A 23,627-nucleotide genomic window follows, 5' to 3' on the forward strand; every position below is an offset into this window, starting at 1 on the left:
TTACGGGGACTTCCGCGGTTAATGTTTATTATTTGCTGGCCAGGTAGTCCCGCAGCTTCCGCTCCCTGTCGAAGCTCGAAATGCACGTTCCGGGAGTCATAGAGAAGTGAGTGTTGTACAAGAGCCAGGCGATCTTTGGTGGCAATTTTAGGCTCAACACAGCATCAACCTGTCACAAGAAGTCGCAACAGAAGCAGTCAACATGTAATGAACCATTTTTATGTTAGTAAGGTTTAGGTAAGTAACGCTTCGTTTATTCAAACTTATATTTGATACAAAATTGCCGTGTAAGGCTGAGTAATTGCCTGACTACAAAAGTGGAGCCACATCGGGAGCAAAGCAAAACGAACACATCAGTGTACAATATAAGCGGAAAGTTCAACAGTACATATTATTTTACACGGATTCCAGTGTCAGAAATAATGGTGAGTAGATAACGCGAAAATGTAAACACATCTCGCTATAATGCAATCATAATACAAAAATGCGTACTTTAAATAAAATAAACAGTAAACATATCCTTGCTGAAAGTAGAATGCATAAAAATATAAACAGAGCTCTCTTTATATACTATATAGAGTGATCGCGATCACTGGAAGTATTACTGGAGTAAAATACCGTCATATATTATTCTACCACCACTACACTCTACTGCAGGGAACGTCTGTCGTGAAATGAACTACCTTGACAATGAGTCAACACAAAAGCATATATATTGTAATGGAATTGCTGGCTGTCAATGTCACCCCAAAATTATTCTGGGAGGCTGCGTACAGTGCTGGGACCTGGAAATTTCGGTCACCAGCTGTTTTATATAGTGACCCCATAGTTCCCGGGTCTCGAGCATTTTCGCCTTCATCGCAAATACTGTAGGGATCGAAAGGAGCGTAATTAACAGGAACCCTGAAAGCAAGGCGACAGCGTGCGTCCTCTTCCCCTTTATTCATTGGGACGTACCCACTATTGTTGCTTTGTGCTATCGTTTCGATACTGTGCCATCTTGTATCGCATCATTGGACCCTATTTTAGCATTTGGCTATGGGTCCAAACAGTTTTTTGATCTATCATGTTGGAATTGGAGATAAAGTGAAATGAAATGAAAAATGAATGAATGAACGATTCTTTCTTATGAGTTACATGCCCAGACACTGCCTGGACTGCGAGCCTTGTTCAGGCTCGCAGTCCAGGCAGCGTCTGGGCATGTAACTGTGTAGACTATTTTCCGCAAGGCAAATGGGCGCCACCATTTTCGGCTCTTAAGCCCATGTTTTCGTGTTTTTGCACATCGCTACGGGAATTAATAAGCCCATGAAACATCATATGAACGAACCCAACTGTTTCTGTGCGTATGCGCCTATTCTAACAATGTTCGTTGAGGTGTTCAACATACAAAACACTTAGGTTAACAAGCCACTTTGGCGGCCTACACACACATTCATAAAATGGTCTATATCTAAGCCCTCGCTGCTATCAGGCTTGGTCTAACAAATAAGACAATACTGACACCAGTTTAATTTCAAACTTCCTTAGTACGAAAGTATACAAACTACTAAAAAATGCGCTTGTTCTTAGGCTGCTTTTCTGTCGCCATATTGCCTTTTCGGAAGTATATATTCTGTTCAGCAAATGCAGCCTTTGTCCAAATCTCGAGAGCAGTGTTTTCAAACGCCATTACCGCTTTTGTCACAAGTGGACGCATAACATGGTCTGGTCATTTCATCCTTGAAGCGATGACTTAAGTATCCTGATTTAGCAGCGTCCATTTTTTAAATAGAGAATTTCATGCGTGGAGTGAAATACAGCAATTGCAGGGATCCAGTGTTAGCGAATTTCCTCATATATGTGATATTATTGACAGAAAGCATATTTATACCCATTTATTTAATTTATCGAGAGCATGTTTAAGATGACTGTGACACTTCCTGTAATTTCTCAAAGTTTATGTGCCACATCCGCAGCTGCCATGTTACCGGTAACTATTACATTAAAGCCACTACTGTGCAAAAAGGTGGTTTGCGTTGCGAAAAAATTATCACAATCTTTTGTGGAATACTTGAAACTCTTCTAAATGCGAATATAGCGTTTAAAAAGCAGAATCTTTTTTGCAACACAATAATTTTCCGGTGTCATTCTAAACAGCTGGAATTATTAGTGAACATTCAGATAACCAATTTTTTTCGAATTTGCTCTTTCATCTTCTTAGCTGCATGTATACATTTCAGTTTTCGAAAAATATCTCAAAAAACAAAGTCACCATAATACTAACTTAGTAATCTTCATCTTGAAATATCTAAATTAAGCAGCATAAAAAAAGATCCATCAGCGCATGATCAAAAAACGTCTGCATACGTTCGCAAACTCACCTTCTTTTTTATGGTATCCCAGCTGTCGTAGAAGAAGACATAGTTAGAGATGCCTCCCGATTCAATGACGTTGTTAAGAGTTTTCAGTCTCACGTGTGGATCACAGACCTGCGTGTACAGGTATAGGGATATCTAATCACCGACTCTGTGGCATTAGCCAACGCCAATTTAGGCAGTGACGATGCGTTTAACGCCAATCCGGAAACACGCAACTTTTTTGGCGTTCTATGCAACATCGTTCAAGCGAAAAAAACGCATAGGGCTGCGTAAAATTCAGCGTGTCAAAACATGATGATAACAAGAAACAAAGTGCCTACGCTGTCTAAGGAGGAGCCCATGATGCGCTTCTATTCGACATTTATGTCCACGTTGTTGGCAATAATTAGTCTTGCTTCTTGTCAATCAAACTCTACAATAATATATGAAATGAACGGACGTCGCCTACTCGATTTCAGCACTAAGCTTCGAAAAAAAATCGTAAAGAATTTAGCATTGAAAAAAAAAAGAACGACCTAGTTCTGTGCGAAATTCAACACGGTGCGGCGTCGAAAAATGTTTTTGTCTGTCGGCAGAAGTTTTCTTTTTCAGAAGTGGGTGTTAATTTTCGGTGTGGCATCTCGATGCAAGCGGGCTCACGATGGCGGTTCTTTTTGTGGAAGTTGCTTGGCATTACGAAATTTCGCTGAGCTATTTCAGCGTAGCCGATAGATAGCGTCATTATCAATCTTCACCGCACGACAACTACTACGCTGTCATTTATACAGCGTGGCTGCACTGTACTGAGAACATAACAGACAGTATCGAAACATGCAAATTCTGATATTCATTTTACGTATGGCAAGGTTTACACGGCATGGTACTGGTACACTTGCTCCCTGTTTCCGTAAACTACACGGGCACAGCTGAACACTTTTAATTTCACGAAAGTGCCTCCTCCTAAAGCAGGCCTGGTCCTGCTCACACGCTACGTGAAAGCCTCGAAAAGGGACTCCACTAAACCGGACCAGTTTACACTGCTGCGTTCTATTTCATAGCGATATATGACTGAGCATACGTCATGCGAAGTGGTCAAACTATAACATATGTGGGGATCGCTTTACTATTACAGCGCTGTCATATGCCATCAGCGGCTCGACCGTGTCAAGCAGGCTCTTTACACTTACCTGCTCATATCCGACTTGCGTGTACTGATCGCACGGAGCAAATAGAGCATCCTTTATTGCAGTATCATTATGCGTCAGCTTGTACAAATTGACTCCCATTTCGAACGAAAGGCCCACGTACAGACTGCTTCTCGGGTAATGCTGCGAGTCGAGGAGCAGCTTGGAATGCCTCTCCTGCGAAGGCGATAATGTCCAAGCTGAAAGTACCCTTGGAACTGGAACCCGCGTTGGCGGCATAACTCGTTTGAATATGTGTAAGGAAGGTACTCGCACAAAAGAAGAATAATTGGAGATCGCCTGGGAACCGTATTATCCACGAATACCAAAAGATATTCGAGTGCCAGGATTGTTGTTCTCAAATATTTTTTTTTTCCGCTGTACTGAACTTTGTATAAGAACATATTGCCACCATTGATGAACGAGCCCCTGTGGCTCATACTCTTTTTGGGTCCACGAAGAAGAAGAGAACATTTTGGTTGCTCTTATTCAGGTCTACCCAGCACCTCCATCAGTAATGTCACGAGCAAAACAAGACCTACAGTCAGGAGTTCACCTAAACCAGAGCAACCAAAATGTTCTCTTCTTCTTCACGGCCCCAAAACGAGTATGAGCCATTGGCTCATTCATCAATGGTGGCAATATGGAAACATGGTGAGCCCAGCCTACTTTCCCCTCAATAAAACTAGCAACATAAAAGCTTATAAAAAGTCAGAGCTACAAAAGTGTTCAAGCACAAATATAGCGACAATCATAGGCAGAGGCCGAAAAACGTGGCCTCTTCGATCTACCGTTTGAGGCATTGCGTGTTTCATCACATAGACCATTGTGCGCTTGAGGGAAAACCATTGCCACTTGTCTAGTTTCGCCTACCAGTGTGCGTTTGCTCGTCTTCGCTCAAAAAATAAAAACCAAAAAAGATCATGAATACCCCATCCTGAAAGTGCACAATGCGATCTTCAAAGTGCGCTGGATAGTGCGTGTGCCGTAGGTACTATTTATTCTTGGCGATTATTCACCGAATAAACAGGCGTAATACGACTCTGTAGGACAGATTACATGCTAAACGTAGGGTTTTTTGTTGTTATTCATCGGCAGCAAGGAAAATTTTGCGGGTACTCACGATAGAGGAGAAGTTGGAGTTTGTAGTGTTCCAGACGCTCGTCGGTGCGGCGTAGCAGACCTTGTCTCCTATCTGACCCTCTTCACTGGTAACCGCGATCAGGATATCCACGTCGTAGCTGTTTGTCATTGAGATGGTAGGAAAGCAGAAAGAAATAACAGCATATTTGTCAACCTAAAAGTGCTCTCGGAAGGAACGCTTGAGTTTGTTTGTTGGTTTGTTTGTTTGTTTGTTTGTGTTCGTGCGTGTGTGTGTGTGTATGTGTGTGTGCGTTCGCGTGCGCGTGTGCGTGTGTGTGTGTGTGTGTGTGTGAGAGAGAGAGAGAGAGCGTGTTTGACAGATTACGAGATGAACAAAGAACGCCACTATCGACACATCGAAAACATGCACTTAGCACACTGAGTTTCCTCTAACTACAATACAGAAAAGTAAGATCTGAATAACCAATGAATAATAACGATTCGTCATGCTCCTCATTTAAGCACATTCCGTTCTTTCCAGCTTTGTAGCAGAAATGAGAAGAAAAAAATACAAAACCGGAATCAAACTTTGTGGTCTCATAAGTTTAGTGTTTACTGGAATGCTGTTTTAGTTAAGAGGAGTTATGCTTAATGCACCACAGTTTTATGACGGTTCTCTGCCCGAGGTAATTCTAAAATTTTGCATGATGTATTTTAGTGTACCCTAAGAAAAAACAAAATCAAACTTTTTTCCGTAATAAGTTGATTGTTTACCGGTACACTGACAGCTATGCGTAATGCTCCTAAATTCATTGTAGGCTCTTTGTCTGGGGTAGTCAAAACGTTTTAGATATGTTGTTGAAATACCAGTACGCCACATTTGCCTTCTTAACAGTACACTTAATCTGCTACACCTGTAAATTGCTGCTTCTTGCACGTTTCCTAATTACGTGCACAGTAGTATTTATGCTTTTGGCGGCACTCAATTCATTGTCAAACGTAACAGAGCAATCACAGCTTTTCTACCCTGGAAGATTTCGCCTTTTGCTGCTACTTTTTCTGAAATAAATGAGAAGATCAGGCGCTGTAAGAAGGCATGGCACAGCGTTGACTTGAAGTTTCGTACATGATGATCAATTAATGAAAGAATAAGGGGTCCTACGTACAGACAGCTTTTCACTACATCTATTTCCGGATGACATAAGTAACATGCGGAAAAACCTCGGCGTAGGATGCCTCTACCTGTCCTGCGAACAGCAGTAAGTTCAAGAGAATCAACAGCTCATTGCTAACATAAAAAAAGCGAACTTAAATCAATAAGCTCAAATTGAATCATGCGGAATTTCTTATTATTCTTCGATTGAATTCAAATCGCTGCTGAAGAACACTGCTTAAAAAATTCGCTGTCTATATAATTCTTTTTTTTTGGTAAGACAAACAGTTGTACACTGTCGTTTTTTATGAAAGAGAACACGCGAACGCGTGGCCTGCGCTCTGCAGTGGCTGCCTACAGCACAATATACCGACAGCAAAAGAAAACACGTTCCTTTTCAGCGCCATCTGTTGGAAAAAAATAACAGCATATCCACGGAGAGAATGATGGATAGTGGGACGAAGCATCCGTCTGTTTGTTCGTTCTTGCTTCCGTCCATGTATGCGTGCGTCTGTGTGGCCGCCCGTGCGTCCATCCACCCGTCCGTGCGTGTGTTTGTTCATGCGCCCGCACGTTCATCTGTGCGTCCGTCACTGCTTTCTTCCATGCATCCGCGCCTGCGCTCGTCCATGCGTCCATTCGTCCGTGTAGACATCCGTGCGTCCATCCTCCATCTGTCTCTGTGTCCATTCGTCCACCTATTCAACACTCCAAGTACAACAATTTCGCATCTTTTCATCATATATTCCTCATATAGAAGCACCGCCATCCAGCGGACATTCCAAGGACTCAACGAGAGGAGGCACACGCACACTTTCTCACGGCTTGCGCTTCGTGTCTACTTTCCACCTTTAACCACCTCAAGTTAATGGTATATACTAGTTCACTGTATTCATGGCACTGTGGCCCGACGCTCGTTAAACCTTTCTGAAACCTAGCAGGTTACGCCTAGCGAGTATAACGTTGCAAACCTTTCGTGTATTCTATGCGTTGTTGAACAATAAAAAATTCGCAGCGTGCGCGTTAACTAAAAGCCGGATTCTCCTGTCTCTCATTCCCCCTTAGCAGCCATTGGCATGTACATTGAGCACTATCTTTTATTGTTAAACAACGCACAGAAGAAATTTCTCACCGGCACCACCTTGGAGGTCAAAATTTATGCTTGTTACACACTACTACTACGGCCACGAGGGACGAACGGGTGCCACCAAAAGTAGTTTTTTCAAGTGATTTTGTTACACCAGACGGTTGTACTCACCTGAAATGTTGTTACCAGTTTGCAATAAACTTCTCTGTTTCGCCCCTAAACATAATTATAGCGAGTGATGGCGGGTAGACAAGCGCTGAGAGATTGCACTTGCTCTCTGCTCACGCCTAGCGTAGTCCACTGCCATCGTATCAAATATCAAACGCTGTGCTCGGCTACGGCGCAAGCAGCAGTAATCGCCCGATATCACTCACCACGCGCGGAGGAAGGGAAGGTAATCTAGCAGCGCTTGTCTACTGGCCATGACTCGTTACATTGCTTGGCAATAGAGGACGCCAAAAGCGAACGTGCTTTCTTCACTTGTCGGTTGATGGTGCTGTAGGCAGCCTCCGCAGAGTGCCGGCCACGCGTTCGTGTGTTCCCTTTCATAAAGGACGACCATATAAACACATGGAAGGCAAAAAAAAGAAAGAGCATGGTTGCGACTCTGAACCTGGGTGAACTTCCAAGCTCAATTAAACTCCAAAGAGAAGTCTTACCGGATTTAAATCTAGAACTAGATATAACCAAGCTTAATTTACAGTTTTCCATCAAACCCAGAAAATGTCATTCCCCGATAAATATCCGTGGGATTTTAAGGTCTCATACGTAAGCATTAGTGAAAAAATGTGGTCAGCAAACCCACCTAAACGAAGTGCTTTCTTGAAACAGCCTCGAAAGTTAATTCTTCTTAATTTAAAGAGAGACCGGTTTTTCTCCGAGTCAACGCTGTAACGTTGTCGCATTAAAAACGTCTGGGCATCCTTGCCACTGTAATGCTTTTACTTTGACCATGCTGCACGCCGTGTACATGAAGGGAACACCGGACTGCAGATCAATAGCGTTCGTACGCACCACATAATGCTAGAGGCTACGGTGACCTCACTACCCTGATGGTCTGTTTGCAACTTTCTCGATCCGTCTACTCGCAAAAGCATCCCTTGATTTCTCCGCATCCTGGCATATCGGCAGACCGTCAGGGCTTTACGTGACTGACCTGCATCCACCTGACCTGTTTCCGAAGCAGGCCGATTTCGATCCTTGCTTGCGGAATGGGCCCTGACGCCGCGTTCGCTTTTCGATGTCGGTAAGTTACAATTGTACGGCGATTTTCGTTGAGAGGGCAGGATCACTCATAAACTCGTTTGCCAGAGTGTGTCAGCATATTTTGGGGCTCCAACCGGAGTATATGTACTCGTTCAGACCACCCTCGCTCTACCACCGTCACACAGTGGCAGAACGAGCTAGAGCACTTTCACGCCGCCGAGAGTAGAGGAAATCAACCAAGTGAACTGCTCTCGCCTAAAAAGCGTAGTAGGCACGGAACGAGAGGGACGACTTGAAACGCCACATTCATTTCACTTTTCTTAAGTTTTTGTTTCAGCCTATAGGAGTGCGGAGGCGATGGTAGCAACCAGGTGTAGTTCGACGCCGCTGAGGCTGGCCGTATATGCGCCATTTGTACGGTAGCGAGGATGACGGCTAGTAAGAGTACGCCGTTGCTTAAGCTGTGTGCGTCATTCGACAATTGTACTACATATCTGTGCATTGAAATAATGGCTAACATCTGACTGGCCAATTATATGCGTACTTTTCTGCTGTCCTGCAAAGAATGCCGGGGCTTTGAAAGTTTTCATCCCATGGTATATTTTACTCATCACCCCCCCCCCCCCCCATCTGCTTTCCCAAAGCATGCCGCGTTGTAGTGGCACATTGAGTGATCATGCTCTCAGTGACCTGCCAGCCACCCCTCCGTGTACTACACACTCCTGTTCCTCAATAAAATTCGTCACTGAAAAAAAGAAACAAGTGACTGCTTGGGTAAATCTGCACAACTTTCATGGAAGCAGGTACACAGAAGTGTGCAGTGTTTGAATAAGCATATATGATACGTGTTAATTGTAACAAGACGAAAGGGGAAGTCATTGAAGTTTGTACTAATTTAACGGCTGCAGTAGGCGTGTGTGGAAGCACTCAGCTAATAAGAAATAGCATTGGTCGATAGCGCTCGGCCAAAAAGAATTAAAACTCATGAATAAAGCAAGCTAGCGTCGGTAGCTAGGGCTTCCCTGCGCCTGCTTCCTGATGTCTTAAGTATATCAGCGTAAATAAATCACTACAGGCGGGTTGGATGTGGTGTGATTTGTATGGGTTTGTTCTTGTCGGGTCCGGTGCTTGATAGCTTTAAACAATGACGGTTGATTAAAGTTCTGCATTTAGAAGGACAAAAAAAGTTTCCGTCTTGATTCTACGGAATGACCAATTTCATTAACAAAACGACTTGCGAAGGGCGATAATTTCGTTATTAGGACTTTTGACTGTACACTGAAAAACTATAGCACATCGTTTTGCGGAACGTAATTCTGCAAATCGAACACCTCTAAACAAACGTGCGTGATGTCCTCACTTTCCAAGTTCCTGGAAGTACCGCCGATAATACATTGTCCAGTCAGAAGAGACGTTGACTTGGAATGCGCCAAAGGCCAAGACAATCACACTGTTCGGGTCGCCTCCCTGCAGCGATCTCATTTTCTGCACATGTGAAAAAAGACGCACGGCGCACGAGTCATTTCCATGTCCAGCTCTGGCTTGGACGTTGCGACGAAAGCAGTAAGTTATGCGACATCATAAACTGTGAATGTCAATGCCACCTAACCAAATCACAAGAAAGAGAGGGCAAGAGACGTTTATGCCAAAGTATATGGATGCTTTAACTGTTGAACTGTAATTGGGAAAGGATTGCGGAGGAAGAAAAATCAAGTTGCCGTAGGTAGCAACCGAAGCTTTATAGATTTGACTACATTGTTTCCTAATAAAAATAGCTCATTTTTGTAGTTGATGGCAGTGTGGATTATGGTAAATGAAACGACGCAGCAGTACACAAGTATACATACTTGAAATCCTAACGACATTATTTTTTACGGGTGGTAAATCTTGTAATTATAGCGTTACTGTAATAAAATGATTCATTTCACTAGATCTGTTGAGCTATAGTTTGCAGTACTGTGCACAGTGCAGTAGCACTTTAGCCTCTGCTGCGCACTCGATGTTGCTGTCCTTGCACCGATCTACTTCTTCTTCATTACATTGCCATAATGCAAGCACCTCATTGTTCGTGGTGTTTTCTTGCATAAGAGACAAAGTGCCTTATTCTGAGTTGAATTTGAGTTTCATAATCCACTGTGGTAGAAAGGCTGCTGATAAGTAAATTATTCAATTACCCTGCTTCTCTGTTTTCATTTGAAGAACTTTAAATGGCTTCATATATGAGCTGGTGCAAGTTGCACGTCTCGTTTATTTGAAAAGGAAATTCTTTCAAGAAGTTGTTTTTTTACGGTGGCTCCACTATACTACAAATTTTAGCTCCTATTTACTCGCGCTGAGCAAGTAATCAACAATTGAAAAACACCCGAAGGAATTCAGAGGCCTTTCAGTATACGCCCTGTTCAGTTTAAAAGAACAGCGTACCACGATTCGTGAATTAGAACTGTAATGAAACTTCGTGAAAGATTTCAAAACTAGGCATCATTCGTTTGGCTTGTTCCGCTGTACAAGTTTTTAGACGCCATGTTTTATAGGTCTTGAAGTAGTGAATACCAAAACAAGGATATGAATAATAAAGGCACCGTATTAAATGGCTCCAGAAGTATTGGCTACCTATGATTACGTAATGTACACCTGAACCCACGCCTACAGGCCTGTAGCATTTTGCTTTCATCGAAACAAGACCACTGCGACTGGGATCGACCTCACGGCCATCCTGTCTGCAGCCTAGTGCCGTAATCGCTAATCCACCGCAATGGACTCGGACAAAACAGCGTATAAAGGCTCGTTCTGGCAGTGAGTGTGTTTTTATCATTCATTACCCTGTTCAAAGAGGTGAATTGATAAATTCGCTGGTGTAAATGTATGTAGTTTGCTCTACATATAGTAAATTAGAGATCGTTGGCAGAGGCGTTCAGCCTGCAGTAGACCTAGGATAGGCGAAGAATTATTATGAAAATAATAATGACGACACTTTAAGGTGTTTCTTCTTTGAAAACTCAAGAATATGCTTTTGATGAAATAAGAATAATATATAGCCACTTGCTACAATAAGATAGATTTTACCATAGCCAATTAGGCACAAGTATTGTTAATTACCACTAGTGATTTGGTACACTGCACACACAGGAAAATAAATATCAGAAAAGCTGGCAAAAACAGCGGAAACAAGTAAGAAACGATTGTCCTTGTGCGTGTCGACAGGCATGACTATACTTCTCACCGAAAACGTGCTGGGCATAACCGCCACGAGATAGCTCATAAGACCTGGCATTGTGATGCAATTGAGGATGCCGTAGTGTTTGATGTTGCTCTTGTTGTACAGTTCGAGCAGTTCAGTGCGGGTCTCCTCCAAGGCAGTAGGCAGTAAGGCTGCCCCAGTTTTTTCGTTGATGCCGTACCTGGGCACAAAGAGGTTCCGCTTGTATTTCCACTTTATATGCATATGAAAACTTGCAAACTCTAAATCGACTTACTGTGGCTTATCACCATACAGAGTGCAGCTCATTGTGCTCCTGAAGCATAACTGCACTCCTCAAAACGCCGCGCCTATTTAACAACTTTCGTACTTATGGCCGCCTATTGCGAAAAAGAAGGCCTAAGCCATTTCTCATGCATGAAAAGTTGGTGTGTGCCTGTATGTTTTTCTCTGTAAAGCTACTGCGGTTGATTCCGGCATCGAATGAAATGTTCAAGGCACCGCTAGTCTTTATCGAACATTTTGCGTCGCACCAACTTTTGATTTTGATAACGAATAAAAAAAAGTAGCCTATATTGTGTCATTGTGACATATAACAGTCGTACGAGAGCCATGTTAAGAAAGACTCAATGTTCCTCATACATACGCCTGAAAATACTAGAGGGGGAAAACCATTTTATCCTGCCCCTTTCTCCTCCGAAGGCTTTCGGTGCTCATCGGCGTTTTGCATTGCCTCTTGGATCGATGGCCAAGCAAGCTACCTGCACCTCGCCGGGCAGCTTCTCGCACTGCCTCCGTGATGAGCCTACTTTTGACCAAAGAACCACGTCAAGCAATAACATCATCGCATGACGCCATGGTACGTGACGAACTACATTTGACGATATAATCTACAGGTGTTCTTGTCATATAGATCACCATGCGCGATCACGTCAGAACCGAAACACTTTAAAGAAAAATTATGTTTTGAATTACATGTCGAGTGCATTAAATCAGGCCAGTTGGTTTTCTATGATCAAAAAATATAACAGTGCAAAAAACGATGGACTATCAAACAGAAACAAGCGAGCGCAGACAAACAGCGTTATTATATGTCTGAGTGTACGTCCATATAGCTTTATCCGCTGTCCTGCTTCTTTTTAATCATGAATACTTTGTCTTCATGCTGTCGATGGTACTTTCGGGGGGTTCAAAAGGTATTTTCCGAACGTCTTATGCTCACTTACCGCATGTCAAAGGAGATTCCACCAGTGTAGCCACCAGACGCTTCTATGGCGCGAGCGAAGTCCTGAAATGCCCCACTGCCATCCGAGGCGTACAGGCGTTTGTTCCTCGACATGACGTGCGTGAAGAAGACGTAAGAGCACACATGCAACTGAGGCAGCAGGATTTGTGCGCTGCCCACGCTGCTCACTGTGCACACGAGGGGCATCTTTGTCGCTGCACAAGATGGCAAAACAGGAGTCACTCACTTCTGCAGGCACCAATATGTATTTTTATGCAATTTCGTTCACATTACACATTTTGGTCTTCCATTTCCGTTGAACGGCGAGTGCATTTCTGGCAAACATGCGAGGGCGAGGCTTAGTTACGTGTAGAAATTTAGGGGATTCATTGTAGGCATAGTGTAAAAAAATTTCTTGCACGTGCTCTACGTGATTTCGGGTATTTCCTCATAAGTGCCTCTTTGTAAAACTAACGCTTCAATTGAAAGTGAGCGGTTGCTCGAGTTGCTGTGTTTCATCAGGTTTGCGGTTTTGTTTGTTTTTCACGCTGTGATGACAATACATTCATATGAATGAGCCCTGTTAACTACGTTCCTACAGTTTTTTTTTAGGAGCTCCATGCCCAGTAAATCTTGTCAACAATATCTGGAGCAAATTTCTTGCGCATTTTTGAAAGAAATACGTGCAGGGACAAAAGAACTGATTTCAGCGCAGAAATCACTGGTAAAAAAGTCTATACCGCTGACCTCTGTTCTATTCGTACATTCCACATAACTATACCACCTCAAATATTGTGACAACTGGCCTCCCTACACCTGGCCGATTAGCCAACCTACATCTGTGTCTTCGTGTAGCATTCGCCCATGCATATATAGAAGCAAGCAAGCAAGCGTTTTACGGCCGATACCGTCTAGTGAACTGACGGCTTTCGGGAACATGGATGTTAGTGCCCCTCTTTGGAAGATCAAAGACTTGAACAGCATGCAACTTTAGCTTACTTCACCGAAAATGCCCTCACAGTTGACAAGATGCGCGGACCATGGGACATCGCAATAGAAGAGTACTGACATGCTTTGACATGCATGAGAACGTTCTGGCGATACCATCTAGAGCACTGACGGCTTTGGGGAACATGTATGTCCGTGCCCGTCTTTGGAAGCTCAAAGGCTTCAACTACGTGCAACTTTAGCTCACTTCAACGAAAATACCCTCCGGTTTACAAGATGCGTGGACCATCAGACATCACATTAAACAAGTACTAACATGGTTTGGAGCTATCTCAAAAAGGGCAGTTTCATTTCCATTGTGTGCGCTATCAACACTCTCCCCCACACAACTGAGAGGGACAACACGTATCAAACATTTACTCCAAAGGTTTCTCCTGCAAACATCTGCAACCATGCCCTATCTCAACGTACATTATCACAAGTAAGGACAGTTAACTAGGCTTCGAAGTCTGCGCCCTGCATGACGCCCGAATCGCCTAAATTGCTGTCAGGGTCTCCGGATGGCAATTAACTCATCGTTGCTTAGGTGAAGCACCTGTGACTGACAGCAACATGACAACTATTGCTAGTGTGTGGTGAGTTGCAGTATTTTAATGACGTCAGACTTCTGTTAACATGTCAGTTCAAAGCCACCGCATCCTTACCAAAATCGAAATCAATAGTTTAGGTTAACAGTAGTCAGAATATATTCAATACATTGTTCTATTAAAGTTTTTATATGTATGTATGTATGTATGTATGTATGTATGTATGTATGTATGTATGTATGTGTGTGTGTATTGTTAAGTGTAACGGTACTCTTTTTAGAGTATGCGACACTGGGCTTCTCATTTAAAACAATGCACCAAAATTCGTGTCCCTACTTCTACAAGAACAATTTGATATTTGGGGTTTAACGTCCTAAAACCACCATATGATTATGAGAGACGCCGTAGTGGAGGGCTCCGGAAATTTCGACTACCTGGGGTTCTTTAACGTTCACCGAAATCTGAGCGCGCGGGCCTACAACGTTTCCGCCTCCATCGGAAACGCAGCCGCCGCAGCTGGGATTCGAACCCGCGACCTGCGGGTCAGCTGCCGAGTACCTTAGCCACTAGACCACCGCGGCGGGGCAAGAACAATTCTGAAAGTTCTATTAGCTGAAATGTGCAAATGCGCACCGAAACAAAATAGTACTATGATTGAAAGTGGGGGCCATATTACCATTAAGCGCAACAATGAAGGACTGTGGACCACAAAAATGTCTCATGATAAAACATCTCGTGAGAGCAAAAGTCTGCTGGTCCCAACATTTGACGTATTCCTAGCGAAAGCGGCTTGCCAACGTGTCAGAGATATCTCAGCAACATCAACCTCCGTGAACACACAGACCCGTGTTTGAAGTAAACCTTTTCGTGTTAAAGGACAGAAGGGGAAATTTTAGGAATCGTGTCTGTCAGACTCAATATTAGCAAGAACTAATAGACAAAAGTTTAAATATAGTATGCGGAATGTTACATCTAGTAAATGTAATCTAAACCGGCAGAAAGAAAAGCAGAAGGAAAAATTCCTTGCGCTGGCAAGTAATTTGTAACACTCTACCACCTGAGCTACAGCGGCAGGCGTACCCCGTCCACATCATGGGGCATATAGGTACATTCAACTCTAAAAAATTCCAGTGCCACTAGTAGCCACGACGCTGAGGGTAGAACACACTTTGTCAGCCAGTGGGCGTCACGTGGCAAGTAATCATATCACAAACTGGCAGCTCACCAATAATCTTTCTCTAATACCTGAAGGCATCAAGTCTACCAGAATACACGCCAGCGTAATATAGCGGAGCACGCAATCTGGAACTCCTTTTGAATTCTCAAATTCAAAGAATTGCTTTCTCTTCTCTTGACAAATGACGGAAGATGCTCATTATTCACGCGTCACAGCCATTGGTTGAGCAATTGGCTGAATTAAACATGGCGCGCTCAGTCGTTACAGAGATCGCCGCGGGAGGCCGCGACTTGTTCACACACACGCCTGCCATCCCACTGAGAAGCCGCGTATTGAAAGAAAAAAAAAGAAAAAAGTGCTCATAGTCGTGAGGCGCGCGCGACATGCCTGCTTTCTCCATGCCATCCCTCCCTGCTTAGCTTCCAGCGCTTTCATTGGGGCGAGAGAAGAGAGAATGCAATTGCAGCATGCGATAACTCTAACTCCGCTTGTTGGGGGCGCATTCTAAAACATTTTACAGCAGTGAATTCACGAGGCAAGGTGAATTCACGAGTGCCTGTAGCAAATCTATTCTATAGCTAGTTGAAGCAGTGTTGAGGGTTCCGTTAAAGGACCACTAACCCGGCTGCCAAAATACAAAAAATAAGCAAGTGCATTATTCTCTCCTGATATTTATTATCCTTCTTGTGCACTTCTGTGACGCAGACAGCAGTTCCCGTGACGTTTATAGCGTACATTCTCTCGATTGGTTCATATACGTGAAATATAAAGTGTCATTTGTCTCCTACACTATTTCGCTAAGCAGTCGTTCATCTGTTCTTTCTTTTCTCGCACGAATATCGTGCGCGATAGATGGATCGATTAACACTTCATTTGGTTTGTTTAAAACTGCGCAAGCGGTGCTAACAGCATCTAGCCGAGAGAGAGAGAGAGAGATAAAGATACAAGGAAAGGCAGGGAGGTTAACCAGACGCACATCCGGTTTGCTACCCTGCACTGGGGAAGGGATAAAGAGGAGAAAAGAGGTTGAAGCTTTAAAACTTGATAGGCTATAGCGCATATTGCTGACATTGTTCACTTGCTTTTAAGAAGTAAGGGGTGAGGAGGATGCATTGTTTGTGTGAACAATAGCGAAAGAAAGGAGAAAACCACCCCCTCGTCTTTCAACGCGGGGTGGTGGAGGGCCCATGAACATTAGAAAATAGGCTTGTTCTTAAGGATAAAATTATATGTTGTTCATGGCATCAGTTATATACAGTGCAAGCAAAATAGAGAAATATGAAATGCGAGAGATACGGGAAGACTCACGAGAATATCTTCAAGTTTTTACACTACACCTGAATGGGGAATGGGAGGCAAGAGAGGGACAGGAAGCTCGGGAACAAGTGTTTACAGAAACTACAATGCGCATAACACCAGAGCCCATCATCTACCAGCGATTACGTAGTTCATTTGCCTCAAAATGCTACAGGAGGATGCTTTGATATTTCTTCGGCGGTATAAGACATAAAGACGCAAAAACATAGGTACATAAAAAGCGCCCTTTTACATCTTGTTATGAAAAAGTTCTCGGGTCCCCACTTTTTTTTGCATCTGTCCTTACAAAAGTTGATTTAGACAGACTATAGATTATTTAAATATGTTTTAGACAGCCTAAAGAATGTATCATTGTTTTTTCGAGGACGCGTTTATGCTACTTTGTATACTCGTCCCCACAGCGTCAGAAAACCTTGCTTGCTGTACAATGTCCGGACAGATACAAACCGATGACTGGAGGTGGAGTAGTAGTCGTAGGTTTATGGGTCGGTCCTCTGGGGGCAACACTGGTATGGTGACCGGGCTCCAGTGTGCCTGGATTTCTCACGATAGGTCCGGGTCTTATGGTCTTTCCACCATGGGTTGGAGCATGCCCAGAGGTCGTCTTCTCGCCAGGCTTGTGACCTCCCCCAGAAGTCGTCTTCCCGCCAGGCTTGTGGCCTCCTCCAGAAGTCGTCGTCGATGGATCAACCTTTGTAGAACCACCACGGCTCTGCACGCCGTGAAGCTTCGAGTCATTTATATAGTTTCGAGTGCCGAAGTCCCCACATCTCGCGCTCGGTCAGAGAGACAGAGATGACTCAAAAATTCATCTACAGTGCCTCAAACACTGCTCGCGGATGGGCGTATATTGTGGTGCATACTGACGCATTTACTCGTACGCGCTTGCGCCGTGTGTGCAGAGCCCATCTATAGCACACCATGGACGCTCGAGGAAGCTATAGCTGAAACAAAGCAGGAAATGCATGGTGCCAACTGGCACCAAACCTTGTAAGCACATATCCATGGCGTGTGCGCACGGTAAACAATATTCATGCACACATTCCTGTGGATGCCGTCTAAGGGGATCTGTATATGAAATTTTCCCCTTGCTTCAAGATGTCGCGCTGCGTCATCGCGTTTATCATGGTGCCTCCCTTTGTATTATTTGGCAGTTTATGATCTCATGTGCTTCTCATTACCTTGTGCCCTTTCGGCGATTTTTTTCTTGTGATCAGTGTCCTCGATAGCGTTTGCCGAAACATGAGCGATGAACGCGCTCGACCTCGCAGAACAATCAGAAATCCTGTGCAGGCTTTCACTCGTCATCCTAGCGGGATGATGAAACTGTATAGTGTCGTGTTCTGCGTGTAAGCATCCTCCATCTAGCAAGAATGTACTCACTAGAGCCGATATAGTCAAGTGCTACCTTGCCCCAGAAAGGTAGCCCTAGGTCTTCATTATTAATGGGACACGGGTGTCTGGCCATACAGCGTCTTCCACAGTCAGTGTGGGGGCGTGTGAGTGAGTTGAAGTGTGAGGGCGTTCTTGTGTTTGGGTGATATTATGTTTTCATCAGCACTTGCCCTATTGTTCAGTATGTTTATACAGCACCCGATTCTGACGCGCTGGTAGTGCCCCGTGTTTTTTTTTTGTTTTTTGGAGGGGTGCAGGCGTGCGCACTTTGAGCGCAGTGCTCATTATTTGTGCAAGCTTATATCATTGTAGATGCACTAGAAAGCGAGGCTTGGTTGTCACGCCCCAACTGTGGCTCTTTCTTTTCTCTCCTGCCAGGGGCAGCCTGCCTGTCGTTTCTAGATTTTCTGTTTGCTCCTGCCCGTAAAAAAAAAAACGGCAGAATTGCGCACGACTACAACGATAAGCTGAGTGATAGTTGCATTTTTTAATGTCATTATCATTGGCAGAAAACAATGCAACTGCCATTCAGTTACTGCGTTAATTTCGATGCGATGAGCCTAACGGTGATTAGACAGGAATAATTTCAAACTGACAAGACGTGCCATTGATGTCGACGACACCGCAATCGTAAAACCAATTTTCTAGAGAATCATCAGCGTTGGGAAAAGTAGCAAAGAGTTTAAACAAGCTTGCTAACAAGGAGCATTACCTATTAGGCCTTATAAGGTCAATTGTATCATGTTTCATACATTGAATAAAATACCTCAATAAAGCTACTAAAAGCTACCATAGGTGTCACAATAAGCAGCTATTGCAAATTTCACGTGTTATGAAAAAGGTACAGTCACTTACATATAATACAGTAGCAACTATTTCAATTTATGCTAATTATATTTATGCCTCAAACTAAATTTCACTCATATATTTTCTAAAATGCACTGCACAAGAAGAATGAAAACGTTCAGCGTTTTCTCGCAATTTTCCTGAAGGCAAAATTGATCAAGGATATTACAGGGTTAAAAGCGTCTGCTTGTCGAGGCGACATGCGCTAGTGGGGAGCTCGCGCTCCCACGCCAACGTTGCTGAGTTGAAGCGTGGCATATTGGGCTAGTTGTTATGACATGATGATAGTTATAGCACGAGAACAGAACGACAACAAAGAGACAAGAGGGACACGAGTACTCGTGTCCTTCTTGTCTCTTTGTTGTCGCTCTGTTCTCGCGCTCTAAACCGATGGATGGATGGATTGATGTGGCTGTACCCTTTAGATGTGAGGGGAACGAAGAGGGAAAAAAGAAGAGGACAGAGTAAAGCTCAACATAAAAACAAGCAGAAGAAATAGAAGTAAATAAAAGAGAGGAAGATAGATAAACAAAACACGACATGAAGAAAGGAGAGAGAAATATGTAGAAACAGAGAGGGCACGAAAGACAGAAAGCCAACAAAAACAGACAGGTAAACCACCTGACAAAAAAATAGATACTACAGAAATAAATACAATAAACAAGCAAAAAATAAAAAACGGAGATAAATCAAAAAAGAATAAAAATATAAACAACGAGGCTACTCGGCTATACGCTTTCTTCATTGTTACCACCACTAGTTTTTTACGAGTTAAGCTTGCGACCGACGCAAGGGTGACTGTTACTCACAGGAGGGGTTTTTCCGCCGCCAGATGGATCTACCGCGTAGTGAGACTTGTCATCGTTCTCTCCGCCGTTATCGTCGGTCGTTTCTTAAGCAAAAAATAAAGAGCAAAGGGAGTTAGACAGTCGCCATACCAATTCCTAGTGTCTTCAATGAAACGAAAATCTAGAGAAAAAGGACTCACCCACGCGAAGTATAAAACGTTGAAACGAAAAAAAAAATGACCCTACCTGTTCGAAAGAAATCGTGAGGAAATACGAACGCATTTCTTGCGCCAAGAGAGTGCAGCATTAGCGTCATTATCTTCACCGACTTCTGCCATCGTCTTGAGAGAGACCCAGCCAGCCATCCGTCGAGAGAGAGGAACTAGTGGGCGGGAAAGTTGGGCGCCAGCATTCTCGGCTCGTTGTTGGTGTTTCTGAGTGGCGTGTTCACGCGTTTCCGGATGTTCTTGAGAGGCACCCAGCCAGCGAACGGTATAGAGTAAGGCGCGACCGCACAAGACAGTGGGGCGCAGGCAAGTGAGAGAGCGAACGGTGAGAGAAGGAGTGGCGAAGCACTGCACCTACGCCCTCCTACACTCTCTCGCATCACATTCTTCGGTTTCTAGGGGTGAAGATAAGTGCACACGTCCGCAGTTGTTGCTATGGGAAAGCAATGAGAGCGGAGAGATAACACCTTCCGGCGCACGGACACCGTGAACGCCTGGCATAGCCCAACTTAAAGATGCACTCGCATTTATAAGGGCGCAAGACGGGAACGGAATGGGAACACACACTAGCGCTAGCAGCTGATTATTTGACGCACTTCATGAAGCATACAGCATATACACGAAAATAAAAAAACTGTTCAACAATTTCTTGCTATTTTCATCCATTCATTACAAACGCTTACTTATCTAAGTACAGATCGAGAAACTGGTTTTCTTTCTCGGTCAGTGGTAGTGGCTTCTTCCTGTTTTTCTATGTTTACCGCTTTCTTGCCTAATCTATACCACTTAAAAAGTCGGGCAAGTCAAGACGACAAAAGCGCGGAAGCCGACCACCTCAGCGACTAAGGGAATAGCCCCACTCTTGCTCTCTGCAACATTCTCTGCAGGTGGTAACAACAACCGTCCGTCCCATGACGCAAGTCTGTAGAACATGCTCAATGGAGCAGGCTTGGGTGCATCGGCCTTTGAGGAGGAAGTGCTGTTCTAAAGTTGCAACCGATAATAGTGATCTTGTCTGATGAGAGGCTCCAAACTATCATACCTTCGAGGCGTATAACGCAGCTACAAGCACAGCAATGTAACCCTAAAGGATCTGTTGGGCGTTCTGATAGCGTTCTTGAGACTTTCCTTTAAGCACCTGCCAGTCTGTCCAATATGCGTTCGACCTCAAGACAAGTTATAGAACCGATCACATTGCGCGTGCATTGTGTAAAACGTCTGTAGGGCAGCGTGAAGGAAGCCCCACAGATGGTGGGGCTTCCTTCACGCTGCCCTACAGACGTTAGCCCATTATTTGTTTTTTCCTATTTACTCAGCCACTTAGATCCTGAAGACACTCAGGTGCAGAAAACGCGACCAGCATGTCGACTCTGCTGCCTACCTTCAGCAGGTAGTGGGATATAGGATGCAAGCAAGGTACGACTGCTGCATTGTTCGGTGCTTCTGCAGTCGCCGTCACACAGCCGAACTATAAAATGCACTATAGTCATACCCTACTGCCACCGTATCTCCCAACATGACTTTATGAAGGTTAGTATACCACGCGTATCTTAAGATACGCAACCGACTATAACTGCTCGGTCATGGTGCGCATTGTCTGCCAATAGCGCGTGTTCTCCGTACACCCTTTGCAGTTTTTTTTCCAAGGACAAATTACTTCACAGAAGCTCCCAGCGCGTTTCATATCTGCTTGAGCAGTATTCGCAGACATCTTGTCGTGTGTTTTTACTCATGCATAGAAACTACGACGTGTGAGGCCATGTTATCAATCCGGTTTTTATACGGAACACTACAGCGATGGCGGGAATGCGCCTGTTCTTTCGATATAATTTCTTTCCAATTAGAAACGTAGTGGTACACAATCAAGCGCTACATTTGTAAGGTCTCTTAGGGGTGCCCCCCACAACAAACAGCTGCAAATTTTTAAATGCCAGGTTGCAAACCCGACCTACTGCAAATGTAGCCAGAAAGTTTCTCCTCGCGAATTAGTCAAACAAAACTAGTCTCGGGAGCATCGTGTTGAGCCTGAAAATAACAATCGGCACCACTTTGTAAAGAAGACAATGGCTTGCTCACCAGTCGAGCTGTCGGAAGAGGACAGAAGCACCATCCCGAGGAGCAGGATGAGAAGCAAAACACAGCAAACGGCAAACCAATATCGCCGATGGTCTCTGCGAAAAAGAATGGCATAATCCGACGTACTCGATGATAGTGGGGGAAATGTAGTCTATAATATAAGTACATGCTCCCAAACTCAATATTTTTCAATTGAGGAACATTTTTTTACATTAGTGTAAGGGAAATTCACCTAAAACCATGTCCACAGAATATTACATGCCTCTCGTGCTGAAACTGTACAAGCACACTTCGTGCGCTATCAGCGCAACCAACGTTACCTTCACTAGAAAGACTTACACCGACCCGAAGTGGTGATTTCGAGTGATTACTCATAACAATTCTCATACAAACAAAAATGATGTCGCTTTTCAATCCGTGCGTACTGTACCAGCCCATCATCATGATAATTTCACAGGTTGACACTTATCTTATAAAATTTATTGATCATCTTCTGTACCATCACCCCACTACCACGTTGTAGCATTGGAAAACAACTTTATCCCCCTCCCCGGTTCTTCAAATAAAAAAAACCTGCTTAATGGCGAAAAACCAAAAATAAGAGAAGGATGCTGCACTTACCTTTGGGCTGTAAAAGAGTAGAAGTTGCCGTGAATGACAATCTATAGACACAGCGGAACACCAATATGGGTATCGTAACGATGGGATCTCTCTTTTCGAGATAGCCTACAGTTCGTAAAAGTCGTAGCGTATTAGCAATAAACCACAAATTTGTGCAGTGCATAGATGATGAATTTATAAACTTTGGAGTCAATCCACATTTTGGAATATTACATCGGCTATTAGCACGCATCAAAGAAAGCAAAAACGTAGAATCCGACATGTTTTCAAAACCAACGTCAATAAACGCTTAGAAAAGGGGCCCTGCAGCAGTTTTTTGAGCAGCCATAGAGTTTGTACAATAAAGAAGCTTATCACCTCCCAGATTGAGTGCCCCAAATGTTTTTAGATTTCGTCCAGTACGAGCGGAGTTACAAATATTTGTCACACGCTGCAGTTACATTCCCTCCTCTCTCGTCCTGAAGACAGCACTGGGAGATTATCAGGAAAAGATGGAACTGGGGAAGAGTGTATCTCGTGCGCCTCTTGACATTGAGCACTTTTTCTGTCTGTTTTGTGTCTTCAAACTCACGGCTTTTCAGTGTGATCACGCGGGTACGCGCTGACAGGCCATGACCTCTCGCCGCGGCCCCAGTAACTCCTGTGCGCGTCATGCACAAGCCAACCAATTGCGGGAAAAGGGCTTGTGATGCAGCTATTCTCAAGCCTGTAGCGTCTTTTCTCGAGAAAAGAGAAAGAATTTTTTAGCTGTATTTGAGAACTTATCGCAACTCCAGGCCACATACTGCGCAATATCATTTGGCTCGCGTGTTCTCGGGAGCCTCAACTGCCGATTGGTGGCGCTTTTTGACCATGCCTAGAATGTGTGGCAGGACCTCTTCACTTAATAGTCTTAAAAAGTGGCTTCTTCACCACAGCGCGTATTTCACAGGTAGTGTTGTTCGATTCTTTATTTTCTACAAACTGTATAGGCAGGTTCTGAAGAAAGACACAATTACTTCTGTGGCCTCATAAGCTCGTTTACTTCCATTGATGCAGACTGGAATTGACAACACAGGTTTCAGAGACTCCAAGCACAAACAAAAGCTACGGGAATAACCTATAGTCTCATAAAACTACAAGGCTAAAGTACGAACGCGGACTGCCGGCACGACTAAAGAAATAGCACCACT

The 23,627-nt window shown here is 43.9% G+C and overlaps 1 protein-coding gene across 1 annotated transcript; it reads right to left on the reverse strand.

Moving 5' to 3' along the window:
• Nucleotides 1–22,362, reverse strand: LOC142764907 (uncharacterized). Its single transcript, XM_075865447.1, has 10 exons — nucleotides 21,835–22,362; nucleotides 19,553–19,635; nucleotides 16,950–17,214; nucleotides 12,475–12,688; nucleotides 11,273–11,450; nucleotides 9,413–9,537; nucleotides 4,647–4,764; nucleotides 3,527–3,700; nucleotides 2,364–2,471; nucleotides 1–169 (listed from the first exon to the last, which is right to left on the reverse strand). The coding sequence occupies exons 1-10, from the start codon at nucleotides 21,866–21,868 to the stop codon at nucleotides 29–31; spliced, it is 1,440 nt and encodes a 479-aa protein (XP_075721562.1). The 5' UTR covers nucleotides 21,869–22,362; the 3' UTR covers nucleotides 1–28.
• Nucleotides 22,363–23,627: the final 1,265 nt, after the last annotated feature.

This window comes from Rhipicephalus microplus, chromosome 6 (genome assembly GCF_043290135.1).
Source record: "Rhipicephalus microplus isolate Deutch F79 chromosome 6, USDA_Rmic, whole genome shotgun sequence".
Lineage (NCBI taxonomy): Eukaryota > Metazoa > Arthropoda > Arachnida > Ixodida > Ixodidae > Rhipicephalus > Rhipicephalus microplus.

Bases quoted from the DNA above. Each gene is read 5' to 3' on its own strand.
- LOC142764907 (XM_075865447.1), bottom strand. From the start codon at position 21,868: ATGGTGCTTCTGTCCTCTTCCGACAGCTCGACTG. The intron at 11,451-12,474 runs GTAAGTGAGCAT...CTTTGTGCCCAG, and splicing joins GGAATCTCCTTTGACATGCG to GTACGGCATCAACGAAAAAA. The intron at 170-2,363 runs GTGAGTTTGCGA...TTCTTGTGACAG, and splicing joins GGGATACCATAAAAAAGAAG to GTTGATGCTGTGTTGAGCCT.